The 16,262-nt window shown below is 36.8% G+C and overlaps 1 protein-coding gene across 6 annotated transcripts in view; it reads right to left on the bottom strand.

Annotated features, from left to right (window-relative positions):
* The window catches only part of MPP6 (membrane palmitoylated protein 6), a 55,371-nt gene that overhangs the window by 4,041 nt on the left and 35,068 nt on the right, over window positions 1–16,262 (bottom strand). For 5 of the 6 annotated variants that reach the window (XM_032236853.1, XM_032236854.1, XM_032236851.1 and 2 more), the window contains exons 3-10: window positions 14,996–15,148; window positions 13,489–13,641; window positions 12,655–12,882; window positions 8,745–8,876; window positions 4,388–4,487; window positions 3,982–4,050; window positions 2,482–2,643; window positions 445–647 (exon numbers count right to left, since the gene is read on the bottom strand). In XM_032236853.1, coding sequence (XP_032092744.1) covers window positions 445–647; window positions 2,482–2,643; window positions 3,982–4,050; window positions 4,388–4,487; window positions 8,745–8,876; window positions 12,655–12,882; window positions 13,489–13,641; window positions 14,996–15,148 — 1,200 coding nt within the window. The remainder of the gene's footprint in view (window positions 1–444; window positions 648–2,481; window positions 2,644–3,981; window positions 4,051–4,387; window positions 4,488–8,744; window positions 8,877–12,654; window positions 12,883–13,488; window positions 13,642–14,995; window positions 15,149–16,262) is intronic. The other variant, XM_032236857.1, reaches the window with a different exon arrangement.

Raw genomic sequence — 16,262 nt, 5'->3', positions numbered from 1 at the left:
TACACATACAGTGAGGTTATGGGAACATTCATTTCAAATATGTAAGTTCTAGCTCTCCTTTAGCGACAATTGGGAAATCCACAACTTGCAAATTTCTTCAGGTAGGCATGAGTGAATTTTTTTAAAGACTATTTCTTCACATGTAGAGACTTGGTGGGGGGGGTTTAAGAGTCAGAATGGCCACTTAAATCTTGTGAAAATGACTTTTAAAACATGCTAAAATAGGAAAAGGACCAATACTGCTTTTTCTGGCCATCATTTGCAACAACAAGGGCAGATGTGGTCCCCATGTCCTGTTGAAAGCCTAGCCCTCTTGTGAAATCTGCTCACTACTCAAATTAATGTAATTACAGAAAATCCAACTCTTACAAGAGTTTCTCCAACTTGATCAGATGCAAAATTTTCCCACTGATACTTGGCTATTAAAGTATTAAACTAGCATACCTGTGGATTCACATCCAAGATACATGTTCTTCCAGTCTGAACCACTTCAATAATAGAATCTATTTTTGTACCATAAAGATTTCCTTCATATTCCCCGTGTTCTAAATATCTTCCTGCTTTAATATCTGCCTCCATTTCATTTCGTGACACAAACCGGTATGCTTGTCCATCTTTCTCATCATCCCTCGATTTCCGTGATGTAACTAAATAAATTGACATACGAGCAAAACAACAATATACAAAAGATACAGCCAGGTGTGCTTTTATGTAAGAACTTTCTTACACAAAGATCTGAATACAATAGATTTCCTGTACTAGTAGAAAGGCTCTTCAACCCAAGAATAGTGTCCTATTATAGCTCACAAAATAATTCAGGTTCAGGAAATAGCAATAGCACTTACTTATGTATCACTTTACAGCCCTCTCTAATCAGTTAAGAGACGGCCTATTGCCCCCCAACAATCTGGGTCCTCATTTTACCAACCTCAGATGGAGGAAGGCTGAGTCAACCTTGAACTGGGGAGACTCAAGCTGCCAAACAACAGGCAGCCAGCAGGCAGCAGAAGTAGCCTGCACTACTGCATTCTAACCACTGTGCCACCATGGCTCATATAATATTTCAACCTTGAGGTATAAACCTGAGAGAAGGATTGGGGGCTGCAGGAGGTCACATAAAAGCTCCAGAAATTAGGCTTTTAGTCTGCAGAGCTATTTTAATTTGCATTTTTATTTTCATTGTGAGTTCACGCAGTTTCTGCCACTCTCCCATCTGCATCTGAAAAAAACAAGTATTTTACCAACTATTTATAATTAAAATGTTTAAATGAACTTGCATACAAATAATTTAAATTCCACTCTGTAGAATTCCTTATGTAATGCATCCCAAAGAGTGGTTGGAAGTACTTATAATAGGGCTTATTCCCAAGTGAATATGTTTTGAAGCACAACTGCCATGTTTGCTGATACTATTTTACTGTCAAATATGTAAAACATGCCAATATTAGAAAAAATGAACTAGTTACACAACTTCACATGCATTTATTCATATTTTAACTTGTACAGGTAATCCTCGAGTTACAGATGTAATGGAGCCTGGCAATTATATTTGAAAACCAAGGATTTGTTGGAGTAAATCACGTAAAGTGAACGTGAAAACTTCCTGCTTTCAGCCATGCATTCACTAATTGAATGTGCTGATCGTTAAGTGTGCATGGTAGATACCTCATCACTACACAATTGCTTCCTCACTATCCTACCATGCCAGACTGTTCCCTTGCAACCTCTCTGATTTTAGTTCAGCATCTGATTGGTTTGCAAATGCTTTTCACGCATCGAGAATGTAATGTTCTGGGGGTTGTGATCTCTCATGACTTCAAGCATCCATTCTCTACAAAAGCGGATGGGTGCCTGAAGTCGTGTGATATCATGGCCCCCAGAATCTTTCACTGTCAGTGTGAAAAGCATTTGCAAGCCAATTGATTGCTGGAAGCAAAATCGCCCTGCTCTCAAAGGAACAGTGAGGAGACAGATCTTTGCAAGGTAGGATGGGGGAAAAGTAATTGTGGGGAACTGTGAGGTGAAATAGGCAGGGTAAATGTTGCAGTATCTCTGTGATCGTTTGTAAGGGTGAACGCTGCTGTGATATTACAACATTCTTAGTTTCAGGACTGTGTTGTAAATACTTGGGAGGGTTGTTGTGTAACTTTGAACGGTCACTAAGTGAACTGTCATACCTCAAGGATTACCTGTAGTTTCCAACCAATACGATCCTGAGCTTTCTTTTGCCAATTGAGCCCCCAATATTTGTTGATGTTGTCACATATTGGTTAGAAACATGTGGAAGATAGTCTATCCTGCAATGGATAGACAATAGCTAAGATGATGATGATGATGAAGAAGAAGAAGAAGATTTTTTAATTTGTCATTACACTACCTCATTTCATAATGTCTGTCTGAGATTAAGGTTATCAGGAATCAAAATAGTTTAGTGAATCTATGTAAAATAAGCAAACAAACAAGAGTGTTATAAAAACTTACATGGGACTGTGGTTCCAAATTTTGTGGGATTCAGTACAATAAATCTGTTTTTCAGACTTCTTCGGCCAACTCCTTGGGCCCCTATTAAGACTAGTGTTTTTCTTTGAAATGGAGGCATTTTTGCTACTTCCTCATATATTTGAATTTCATGTCGATCAAATTCTAGATGCAACAGAACATGTTAAAATCAAGGCAATGCGAACAATATAAATTTCACAATTCTATGGATTTAATCCGCCAATCAGCCATGAAGCTCATTGGTTGACTTTGAGACAGTTATTCTTAACCCAATCAATTTGTGATTTCTTGAATCTCAGTTGGGAGGCTGTCCAAAGGGTTGGGTGAGCCACTAGGATTAGAGCCTCTGACACCCCTATTACGTGACATCATTTGAGAAGGCATCTACAATGCATTTACCCTATTTAATAGGATGGACAAATTACTTCAAGAAGAGGCAGGTAAGCTAACCAAGCAAGGTTTTCAAAGTGATATCCATTTTTATTATTTCCAGCATTGAAGGTAGTGTGTGTATGTATGTATGTATGTATGTATGTATGTATGTATTTTCAGGAGGGGGTCAGTATCCAATCTGGCCACTGAAAGCCATGGCAGAAAGCCCTCTGTAATAAGTGGATAGGACTTGGCCATTACAGTTGATTTAATGTAAATTTAAGTTTAATTAAAATTAATTACACATTACTAATATTAGAGACATTACAAATTATGATTTGATAATTTTGGGACACCACTGGGTGAAAGGTCTTATAGCCTGGTCCTTCAGATTCTACCTCTGATTTCATACAATAGTTTTCAAATGATGAATATACTATGAATATAGATAGATCAACAGAATAACATTGCTAATTATATGAATGATGTAATATACAACAGCTGCAGCTTGTCACAAGGAGTAAAATATGTTTTCCTGTAATAGGATTTCTGCTATTGCATGGCTATTTTTTTTTTTTTAAATAGTGCTGTACAGGAGCCCATTGTTCCCAATTACTTCTGGGAAATGTAGATATAATTTGTAACATAGGACTCCTAAATTATTTAATACAGTAGTAAAAAAAATCATTAATGTGCCCCATTTCACTTTAATATTAAATTGCTAAACATGACAAGCTAAATTATCTGTGAGTTCAAGGATAATTTGAATTATAAAATAAATTAGCAAAACAGTGTAAATATACATTTTTACACCATAACAAGGGATATCAAATTGCCTACATGTAGGAAAACTCAGAAAAGATCAGTTTCATTTGGAATCACTTCCTAGATTTGTATGTATAGCCACTGGAGACACAGATAGTCCCTGATATATGACCATAAGTATGATTGTATACCATATTAGTTGTTGTATGGTCAGCCTGTGAACACACCCAATTTTACTATCTTTTTTGCAGTAGTTATTAAACTAAATAAATATAAATAACTTTCTAAATATTCTTGCCAAGTTATTTTTATGTATTCTAGTATGTAATGCTGAAATTTACAAACCTGCATTTCTAGTTGTGAGATACATCATTTTTTTCTTCTTTTTACTATTTATTGTCCCACAGAAAGGACCTAAAAACAAATGAGATATTTTTGAAATTACAATTCGTTATGTTGGTTTGGAACAAAGTCTTAATGTACTCCATTGAAAGCCATATCACCCTAACTGCTTGTAACTGCTAAATTTGTTTATATAACTATAATAAATTGTTTAGACTTATGGTTATAATACTCCCTATTTAATTTTATCTAAGTACCAGCAGATGGCAGAAAAGATTCAGGAATCAGAAAGAAAGCAAATTATTTTGATTACTAATTTGTAATTATGGACAATAATGTATTCCATTATTAACAATCCATGGAATTTGAAGAATGTACATAATCAAAATGATATTTTTGAGTTCCTTACTTGAATTTTCCCAGTCCCGTCTAACAAATGCTTTCCTCTTTTCTTCTAAGAACTGGCTAGGAATAAGTCCTGCACTTCCTCCTTCTTTGACATGGCTGGCCTGAATTAAAATTAAGTATGAAGCAAAATTGATTTTTACATTATATGTTGTAATGTAAATTATAAGTTGTAAAGTCAGACACAGTTTTACAACTAACTACAATAAAGTTGTAATGTAGCCAAAAGCAATTTAATGTTCAGATTTATTCATTTAAACAAGTTGGATGCAAAGCACTGTAACACACTAGTAGACAAGAGAGATCTGAAACATGTTTAAGTATGAGAACAGTTGACCATTCCAAAAAAATTTCCACCCACCTTTCAACAACCAAAACCTATTTTTCAGTAAATATACTAAGTGAAGGCCTAAAGCAGTACATATTAAAAATGCATTTTTTTAAAAAAAAAACCCATTTCCTCCCTTTACTTTTATTAAACAATTGAATGAACAGATATGAACTTTAATTCAGAATTTCTTATGTTCCAAAGACTTGAACAAAGTCTTTAGATACCAAGGTGCATAGCAAGCCAAAATAATACTAAAATGTCATAACACATCTTCTGTCATTTGAGCCCTAATTCCTGGCCATCTATGCTTAAAAATAAGATTACATAATGCAGATCACTTAAGTAATATAGACCAATCGATTTGTAAAAAAACAAATATATCCTAAGGAAGCAGATTTATCTTGATTATATCTAACAATATAAGCAGAAATAAAAAGTAGCAATATCCCCTTTCTAAATGCTTAGATGAATTCTATTCAATTCCCCCCCCCCCATTTGTATTCCTCCTGAAATACCAAGACTGATAATCCATCCCATAGCAACAACCCAAGGCTAGCTGTTTTGGAATGCAATGGACAAAAAAATTAGGAATGTGCCCTTTAGTGTGTGTGTGTGTGCGTGCTTGTGTTTGTGTGTGTCTGTCCGTCCGCACGCACAGACACACAAAGAAGCCCATCCCAAAAGCATAAAGGCTTTTTTATTCACACATTTCATAAAGGCTACTAATATCCATGTATTTCTGTAACAATTTAATAAGTACCGTATTTTTTGGAGTATAAGACACACCCTTTTTCCTCAAAAAAGAGGCTGAAAATCTTGGTGCGTCTTATACACTGAATACAGCATTTTTTTGTCTCGTGAAGCCCCGCCCCCTCCATTAAAATGGCGGTGCATACCCTTATGGAAGCTTTCAGAGAGCTCCTGGGGGCTGGGGAGGGCAGAAATGAGCAAAAAATGGGCCATTTTTGCCCCCCCCAGCCTCCAGCAGCACTGTATCAGCCTCCATAAGGCATAAAAATGTGCATGCAATTTTTTTGACAAAAATGGGCCATTTTCTGCTTGTTTGGGCCCCCCCACCCCCCAGGAACACTCTGCAAGCCCCAGGCTATTCATGCCTCTCTTTTTAAAAAAAAAAATGGGCCCGTTTTCATGATGTTTGCAGAGTCCAAAATCTTTTTTTTTTTCCTTTTGGAAAGCTCTCTTAGTGATTGATGAGAATTACATTGATCAAGTACTGTGCCAGCAGAAACAAAGTCTTAGGTGCTGCAGATTGTCAGCTATTTCCTTCTCCAGCACATGGATAAATATACCTGGAAACATCTTCCTACCTATCTATTCTCTCTCTGTCCCTACCTATCTACCACATTTTTCAAAATATAATACGCACCGGGGTATAAGACACACCAAGATTTTGAAGAGGTAATTTTTTTAAAAAAGTCCCACCCCCAGCTCCCAGGAACACTCTGCAGGCATCCCAAACCATCTGCATGCTCCATTTTTTTGTGAAAAATGGGGCATGCAGAGCGCTGCCAGGCTCCAGGATTACGGCGCTCCTATATTCCGAAGTTTCCTTTTCATCCTGCACTTCTTCCATTAACCAAAATCCCAACGATGCAAATAGTAATTTTCCAAAGAGAAAGTGGAGATCGAGGGTCAGGAAAAGTCTTTGTGCAGAGGAGATTGGTTTTCTTCCTTTGCGCCACCTCCCCCCCAGTCTCTCCGGATCTGTTATGCAGTGCTTATTGCTACTGCTGCTATCGCGCCCAGCCACCGTATCTCTTTGGTGCATGACAAATCGTGTGTGTGTGTGTGTGTCGGATCTGTCATGCAGCAAAAAGATATGGTAGCTGGGCACAATAGCAATAAGCAGATCCAGAGAGATTGGGGAGGTGGGGGGTGGAGGAAGGAAAGGGAAGAGGAACAATCTCTCTATGAAGGCTTTTATCAGAACACTAGATTGGGAAGTTAAAAACTTGGAATGGGATATAATCAAGCTTGATTCAAAGGCTTTGGCTCTTGATATCATGCTGCCACATGAAAATGCTATTACCATGATCTCTGCCTCCTGGAACCTCCCGAGAAGGGGCAGGTAAAGCAGGTGCTGCAGAGATTGGGTACAATCAAGCTTGAATCAAGCTTGATTGTACCCCATTCCAGGTATTTAACTTCCCAATCTAGTGTTCTGATAAAAGTCTTCCTAGAGAAATTGTTCCTCGTCCTTTCCTCCACGCACCCTCTGCCCCAATCTCTCTGGACCAAACCCTTTGAATCAAGCTTAATTGTACCCCATTTTAGGTTTTTAACTTCCCAATCTCCTGAGAAATCTACCATCTCTGAGGCATCTTTTGTTTGCAGGAGGAGGAGGAGGAGGAGGGTGGCTTAAAGCAGCGCCTCCTTAAATCAAAGCCTTTGAGTAACTGGTAAAGAAAGGCGTGCCTTTCGGGCGGCAGTTTTTGTCAGGTTCCAAGCTCGGCTTTCTTTCTCTGTTACTCAAAGTCTTTGGTATACTCTGCCATCACTCTCCTCCTCCTCCTGTAAGTGAAAGGTGCCTCAGGATTTGCCGGGCAACTCAGGGGAGACAATGGCCACAATGACTTCACTCCCCAGCAATGTGAGGAGCCGCTGCCACCACCGCCACTGCCTGAGCCCTCCTGGGAGCCTAGCCAAGCGGGAGCCCTGAAAGTGAAACATCTCTCCTTTCTAGCCATCACAATCTCTGCAGCGCCCGCTTCACCTGCCCCTTTTTCAGACGACCTAGGCTGCTATATTCGGAGTATAAGACCCACCCAGATTTTCACCCTCTTTTTTGGAGTAAAAAGGTATGTCTTATACACCTATCCTCCGCGAGCTGCACTGGTTACCGATCAGTCTCCGGATACGCTTCAAGGTGCTAGTCGTAACTTATAAAGCCCTTCATGGTATTGGATCTGGGTACTTGAGAGACTGCCTGCTGCCAATTACCTCCCACAGACCCATTAGATCTCACAGGGTTGGCCTCCTCCGGGTTCCATCTACTAGCCAATGCCATCTGGCTACTACCCGGGGGAGGGCCTTCTCTGTGGCAGCTCCGGCCCTTTGGAATGAACTCCCCGCAGGGATTCGGACCCTCACCTCTCTCTCCAGGCCTTCCGAAAAGCTGTCAAAACCTGGCTTTGCCGGCAGGCCTGGGGGTGATGAGTTCCCTTCCCGCTCGACATGTATGGTTGTGCGATTGTTGCTTATTTTTATTATTTGTATTTCATTTTGATGTTCCCCTTTCCCTTTTTGGATTGTTCGCCACCCTGAGTCTTCCCGGAGAAGGGCGGCATATAAATAATAAATTCCATTCCATTCCATTCCAAAAATACGGTATTGTATTTCTCTCTCCCCTCCTCTATTCCTCTAGCTACCAACCTGCCTACTCACTCTCTCTCCCTACCTACCTTCTGTATTTCTCTCTCTCCCTCTACCTACTTATCTCCTTTTTTTAAAAAATTGCCTCTTCAAAATCTTGGTGCGTCTTATACTCTGAAAAATATGTTATACTACAGTATATCTGTGTGCTGATTTGTATAATTTGGTCATTCTAACTTAGCACAGAATTGCACATGATCTCAACAAGTCTGTATTACTTTTTACAGACAGAATTATAATTTGACCACATAGAAGGGATAGCCTAAGGATCTACTCTACTTTCATGAAACAGTTCTGAATTTCTGTCTGTTTTTTTTTTCTTTTTTCATTCCTTCCTTCAAGATCCTGCAGTTTTCTTGGGAAGCTTTTTCAGAAGTGGTTTGCCTTTGCTTTCTTCCTAGGGCTGAGAATAAGTGACTGGCCCAAGATCACCCAGCTGACTTTGTTCTTAGGATAAAATTAGAACTGATTTCTTAACTACTATACCAAACTAGCTCTCTTGCCTGAAATTATATTTAACAGTAATTCCTCACAGGTTACAAAATAGCATTTAAAAAAATAAATAAATGCAGAATGTATATAGAAGAAGACTGGATTAATGCATTGAAAATTTGTATTACATTTAACAATCTCTAACCTGCCACCAGTTTGGGTCTTCTCGATTTACAATCTGAAGAATTTCTCCCTTGGAAAATTTAAGACCGGCTTCTTTGCATGGAATGAGATTATCATTGAAGGGATTATAATCAAAGTGACACTTCACAAATACCTGAAACATAATTTTAAAAATAGTTTAAGAACAACCATTCTAACAGACTTACAAATGCTCATCAATTTTGTCACTTGCTTAAGATTTTAATCATTTTTTTTCTTTGTTTCAGCAAAATGAAGGGTCCAGAGGACAATTGTGAAAGATGATTAAGTTTCTGGTAAAGATTCAAGCTGTACAAATCCCTTGAAATCCATTATTACAGTTATTGTATGGTCATTTATGTTATAATTTGTGTTTTACTGATCCCAATTATTTTTAGATGTCTTTATTCTCAGAATGCAGTCAAGTGAGCTGAAGTGAAACCAATATTTTAATTAAGAGTCCAAACTTGCATAGAAGATTCTGCCATCTGCCACAGAAGAAAACTCTGTCCCAATGCAATAGATTGAAAGGTTACAATTGATTAATGTTGTAACAAAGTGACTTGCCTTTACATTAAATAATCATTTCCATGATTACTAAAACAATGAAACAATTCTTTTTAATACAATTTTAAAGATATTTTACACATAGTTTAATGTTTGTTCAAAGTTAATTTATTTTATTCCACATCTTACAGTCAGTCGTCTTTTAGAAACAGTGTTTTGAATAAAACATGACTAAAAAGCAGTGAATACATGGATACTACAGAAAGTTCCAACACACAAATTCTTACAATGTAATATTTTTCAAATATTGCATCAAAACATTTTAGGTTTATTCAGCAAATCATAGTTCTGAAAAGACAAAATTACTTTTTATGTAGTGAGATTGGACTAGGCTACAACTCAGTCAACCACTCAGTATTGGCTTCCCAAAAATTTATTATTACTGCTTAAGCATAAATATTTTTTTGCATATAAGATTTTAACATAAAATCTTATGGAAAACTGACACCTGAGATATAGAAGAAACATAATAAACAACAGTATTATACTCAAAGGCCTGAGAATGGTTAATACATGAGCTATAATTATGGAAGACTTTGCAACAATAGCTGCCTCATTTTCACTGCTGCTGCACAATATTTTGCTACCATTTGAATAATGGAAGATGTAGCATCTGAAAATAACATAGAAATTGCCAATTCACCCAGATATTGTTGAAGAAAAGATAGAATGAATATATATATATATATATATATATATATATATATATATATATATATATATATATATATATATATATATATATATATATATATATGAGACACATCTGTAAATGTCACAGCAATATATGTTGGGCTACTTCAATATCCCTTGTTCCATAACGGCAGACATGTTTCTCTAATGGGTTTTAAGAGTATATTCTCTGTAGAAATACTAAAGGGATTATATTATACACCTAGCTCAGAAACTACCTTACCATAATTTGGGAAATGTCACTACAGGCAGGCTAATTAGCCACTCCCAAGCAACTCTTATGACAACCCAGTGCTGTTTTTTGAAAATTAAAGTATTTGTCTGAATTTCAATTTTTCTAAAGGAAATATTTGTCATATGCCAATTTCTCCCATTTCCCCAACAAGATTATTCAGGTTTAGTGGAAAGTTTTCAGTTGTTATTAATGGGTAAGATCCTAAGGAAAAGAAATGGAGTTAAGTAGTAATTTAGTCTTAATCACCATGCCTTAATCTCAAATTCGCTTCTAGGTTAGGCTTCTAACCTAAGGTAGACATCAACAATTTATCTGGGTGTAGTAAGTATAGTCCTTAAACATTTAGTCTGGGCTATCTCAAGAATATTTTTCTTACCATAGAGCCCCAGGTGGGCATTTTAGCCTGGAAAAATTTCAAAATATCTCAAACTAAACTATCTCCTTTAATGAAGAAAAATCATATGATGGCTGTTACAGATCTTCAAATCATTAGACAGATGTAATCATGATGGGCCATCCTATTTCCCTTACAATAGAAAACAACTTCCAAATATTTAAAAATACTGGCAGCTGAGAACTCCCAACTAACAGATAATTTACAATTATTAATACATTTCCATAAACACTATTATATGAGAAAAATGTCTTAAATGTAAGAGTTTGAAAAAATGCTCTTAAAATTTGTAATATTCATAAAAACACTGTTTTCATAAATATTCTGAAACATCTCTGACATTTTATATATTCAAATCTGACTAAAGGATGATAAATAAGAACCATATACACCTGAGTAACCTAAAAATTCAACTTGAGCACAGACTTGGGAACAGATCTTTTCCATAATCCGGAGACTGCCTATATGAGCTTTTCTAAAGTTTCCCTTTATACTTCATCTGATAGAAGGAATCATTCTTCTGTGGTCCAACAGCAGAGTGGGAAATAAGGACTGCATTATCTGCATTTAGCAGTATTGATATCTGCAGCCTGCAAGTTTAAGTGCATGGCTATCTGATTTGTTCACAATTTCAATTACAGAGTTGATGAACTAATTAAACAGGGCAAGGACTAAAATACATCTCTGATGCATTCTATGTTGCATTCATATTTCATTAGAGAGTAGCTCTTGATTATTATACACCTTACAGCATTGATACACAATGAGATACAAGCTGGAGGAACTGCCTGCCCATGGTGTGTTCTTGAGCTTATCCCATTGAATTGACCTACTATGGAATCAAAAGTGACTAAAGTCGAAATATTATGGATATAAGGATGGATTTAAATTATTCATATATTTCTGAATAAACTGTCATAGTACCAGAATAGGGACAACAGTTCATTATCCATTCTTAAAATCACCCTATTTATCCCCTATGATTCCTTCTATGAATCTGTCCATGACTCATATTCATTGTTTAGATGACAATTGGTCTACAGTTAGCTAGATCATCCCACTTACCCTTCTTATAGAGAAGAACCATTAATGGTAGCCCCAAAATCTTAGAAATGTGCCTGGTTTGGTTGACACACACACACACACACACACACACACACACACACACACACACACACAAACACACCCATACAGAGATGACAGTAAAGGCACTAACCATTTGCAGTTATATTTGATCACTTCAGGCAAAATATAGTCATTGACCCCATCATTTAACCACAGAGTAATAGGGTGTTCTTTCCAGACATAAAATTCTAAGCCAAGAACTTACAGAAGAAAACAAGTAAAAATAAGATGTGTGGTTCATGTGCCATTTGTACATAGGGGCAGAAAGAAATAAAAACCAATAAAGTATAATGTATAATTTTATTCTCAAGGAATTGACCGAACATCCTGTTTTTAAGAATTTACTAAAATTATTGCATTAATTTTGTTGCCCAGAAATTAACATCTTCATTTTCATCTTCAATAGTGAGTCAGCTTGGTGTAGGTGATTAAGGTGCTCACCTAGAAACTAGGTGACTGTGAATTCTAGAGCTCACTTAATCATGGAACCCAGTTGGATGACTTTGGACTAGTCTTAGCCCAACCCACATCATAGAGTGGTGTTGTAGAGGGAAAATAAGTAAGAACATTAAATTTGTTTTCTGCCTTGAGTTGGCCAAAAATATTTTAAAAGGGGAATACAAATCTAATAATAATAATAGATATTAACATGCACCTTTTTATATACTTGAGTTGTAGTCTGCTGCAGCTTTATAATGCTTGCATTCTGAATGAAATTCCTGTAACTACAGTGCATTTACATATATATTTTAAGTGGCTCTTAGCAAAATATTAACTGCAGACAGCTGTCACCTTTAAATATGACTATAGCTGGATTAATTAACATATTTGATTAGACCTAGGAAAGAAAACAAAGTAACATTCACTATATAGCTTCAAATCAAGGATAGTACTACTAACCTGTTGGGGAACAATATTATCTTTGTAGCTAGGAAGAATCTTCAGAGTGACACTACCACTAATACTCTTCAGGAGTTCTTGCAATTCTTTTGGATTGTTTCCAACTTCATGACCATTAACCTCTTTAATGATATCACCTACATGTAGGAGACCTTGTCGGTCTATCATTCCTCCATGAAGGATTCTTGCAATCACCAGGTCATTATTCTCCACCCTAAATGTCACACCCTAAATGAACATTTGAAGGGCATCAGAGTTTATCTCTGAAACATTTATACCCATTTCAGAACTAGAATCTTAACACTGTGATTTCTTTTTAGTTGACATCACATAAGAACTCTTAAAACTTGTACACTGTTATGATCCTGAAATCCAAAAGCAAAAGAGGATTTCATACAAGGAATTAACTTATAAACATGGATTTTTCACATTTTCAATTTACTGAACACAATTATTTTAAACTTTATCTAACTTATTAACAAATTTATTCATCTACTCTATTTACTAGCTGAAGAACATGTATAGAGATATGAAAGCAAATCTTTAGCATTTCTTCTCCCTGGAGTATATCATTGTTTTCAATGAACTTGATTATTCTTCTTTCATATGCACTCACACACTAAAAGCTTGCAGTCTCACAAAAGCATTGGACTGCCTTAATATATAAAAACAGATATTTAAAAAATTATGCCTCTCTCACTACATGTTTATATTTTAGTGTCTATTCAAGAAGTATTTTGCCATCTTATAATTTTAATTAAAGAAACAACACAGATTATGCAAGTCTGTCAAATACATTTCATATTGAAAAGGGAAAGGGGAAGTCATACTTACCAAAGGCTCCCCTGCTCTTTTATGAATACCAAGTATACGAATAGCATCTACTGGTACTATCTGATTGTTCACTGAAGCATTATTTATTTCTGGGCTAGAAGGAGGAGATTCATAACACTTTGATGCCACAATATCATGCGCTTCTAAGAGTGACTGTAAATAGAGAATGGATGAGATGATTCATTTAATACATTTTTTACAGCTATAATTGACCAATAGTTACACCGAATAATTTGAAGGCCATTTCATCGCAATCCAGAATGGTCCTACAATATTAATAGGGCAACTTCTCAATTTTATAAACAGCAACTACAATATATGATAAACTCTATTCATCATACAGAGAATTTTTGTACAGATTGCTCATTCTAGCATCTTTTCTTCAGTGCAAAACAACAAATGTGATCCAGTTCAGAAGAAAAGCTAAATTATGCTCTAATCTGAATTAAATTAAATAGAAATTGTAATTAAAATTATTAATCAATCAAAATATATTTACACTCCAAGACCAAAAGCTTCTGAAGTTATATCAACTTCAGTCTAACATTAAGACAATCATTTTTAGATCTAGACCATAAAGTCTTGTCTTTAAAAAAAACTACCTATTTTCATGTTTTATAGCAATTAAACAAAAATATATTTAATTGTTAAGACTAGAAAATATACCAGTGATGGCGAACCTATGACACGCGTGTCAGTGCTGACACACGTAGCCATTTGGGGTGACACGCACAGGATTTCATGCGATTCATCCTCGGCTCCTGCACGGCCGCTGAGGATGAAAGAATCTGTGCTGGAGGAACGGGGGGGCGGGACGTGTGATCTCCCCCGCCCACACTCACTTACTGTATCGCCGCCGCCCCTTTCTGAGCGCAGGGGCTGCTGGTAAGGCGTGCGTTCCGTGCGCACACACGTCATCAGCACGGCGAGGGAGGACCCGCAGGAGAGGAGCGCGGGAACAGTGCGCGCCTCTCTCCAGTCAGGCCGGCACAGGGAGTCTACTCCTGGGACTGTCGGTTATGACCGCACCACACTTATCTCAGTTCACGGCAGGGCTGTGGAGTCTGCTGCTTCCAGCTCCACGTCCTCATCAACATGCCGCTCCGGCCCGCCCCCGCTATGAATATTCATATTCTTCGCCCTAGCGTCACTAGGAATATTCATAGCAGGGGCGGGCTGGAGCGGCATGTTGATGAGGACGTGGAGCTGGAAGCAGCCGACTCCACAGCCCTGGTTCACGGCACCCCAAACAAGTTCAATAATATCAAGGGCAACATACGAAATCGACTGATGAACAAAGAAGTTACTAAGCAGGTATGTTAAATAATTTGTTTTTGGTTTATTAAATACAATTATATATTGCAATTATACTTTTTGTAGTTTAAACTATAAATTGCGCAAAATTATGTTTTTGTCGAAGTGACACACAACGCGAGTTATGCTCGATTTTTTGCCGATTTTTGACACACCACGCCAAAAAGGTTGCCCATCACTGAAATATACTTACCAGAAAGTGTGGCTCCTTTAGTATACCAACTAATTCGGCAATATTTTCATCTTTATTTATTAATGGACTGATGTCTTCAAGAATCTCATTGACCAGCTCCAGATTGTTATCACTCACAGCCTCAAGTTTGGAATCCTCTAATCGTTCATGAGCCTATGAAAATTAGAGTAAGTCATACTAACAAGAAAAGGGTTTTTGATTTACCATTGATTTTACAATATTTACTAGGTATTTTGATAACAACTCAGCTAGATCAATTATATTGTACTTTCTGCAAATTGTTTTTTCATGCAGTGCAATTTAGGATTTTTATCTTTGTTGCAGGATCCTTGAAAAAACAGCACTTCTGTTAAATAAAGCATGCAAACATACTTTTCTGAATTTTTTGTTTCTGTTCCTAGTAACTGAAGTAAAATAATAAGGTTAATACACAGCCTTTTGGAAATAGTAAGGCACAATTATGCTTCAGATTCTGGTAGAGATTCTCACCACAGGTAATGTTATAAAGACTAAATATCTTACAAAATAAAATGTTTCATTGAAATATATGTATCAGTATAAAATGGGTGTATGCTGAAAGGTGACGTTCTTAGGGTAACCAAGTTAGCAAATTAGAATCATTATTATTTTACATCTGCTTCCTTATGGTGTCTATTTTTACCATAGAAGTCTGGTTTTATTTTTGTTTTAAAAATGGATAGGGACACCAGTTCCTAAGCCTTGAAGCATTACTTCAAGGCTGAAAACTCAATGCAAAGTAAATGAGACCAAGGAAGTATAAATCATACATACTGTATCCAAATTAGCAAAAGCAAAAGGATTTTTTCCCCAAAAGTTTATCTTCAGCTGAACCGCAATTGAGAACACAATAATGAATATCCACATTTATTTTTTTCCCATCTGATATCTAGAAAGACGGGGGCAACTAAATTCAGGTCATCCTTTCATCAGGTCAGGGTAGACAGCTCTTGATTTACAACCACAATTAGGAACAAAATTCACTACATAGCAATCATCAAGTGAGTCATGCCCAATTTTATTATCTTTTTACTGCATTATTAACTTGTTAAGTCTGGCTTCCCCCATTGACTTTGCTCGTTGGAGCCAGCTGGGAAGATTGCAACCGGCAGGCTCATGATCTCAGGATGCTGCAATGAATGAAAATGCATGTATGTTAGTTAGTTAGTTAGTTAGTTAGTTAGTTAGTTAGTTAGTTAGTTAGTTAGTTAGTTTATTGGTCTTGTATGCCGCCCACTCCCGAAGGACT

Source organism: Thamnophis elegans, chromosome Z, assembly GCF_009769535.1.
Source record: "Thamnophis elegans isolate rThaEle1 chromosome Z, rThaEle1.pri, whole genome shotgun sequence".
NCBI classification, from domain to species: domain Eukaryota; kingdom Metazoa; phylum Chordata; class Lepidosauria; order Squamata; family Colubridae; genus Thamnophis; species Thamnophis elegans.
The sequence above is the reverse complement of the archived record's forward strand: the minus strand, read 5'-3'. Positions and strand labels throughout refer to the sequence as shown.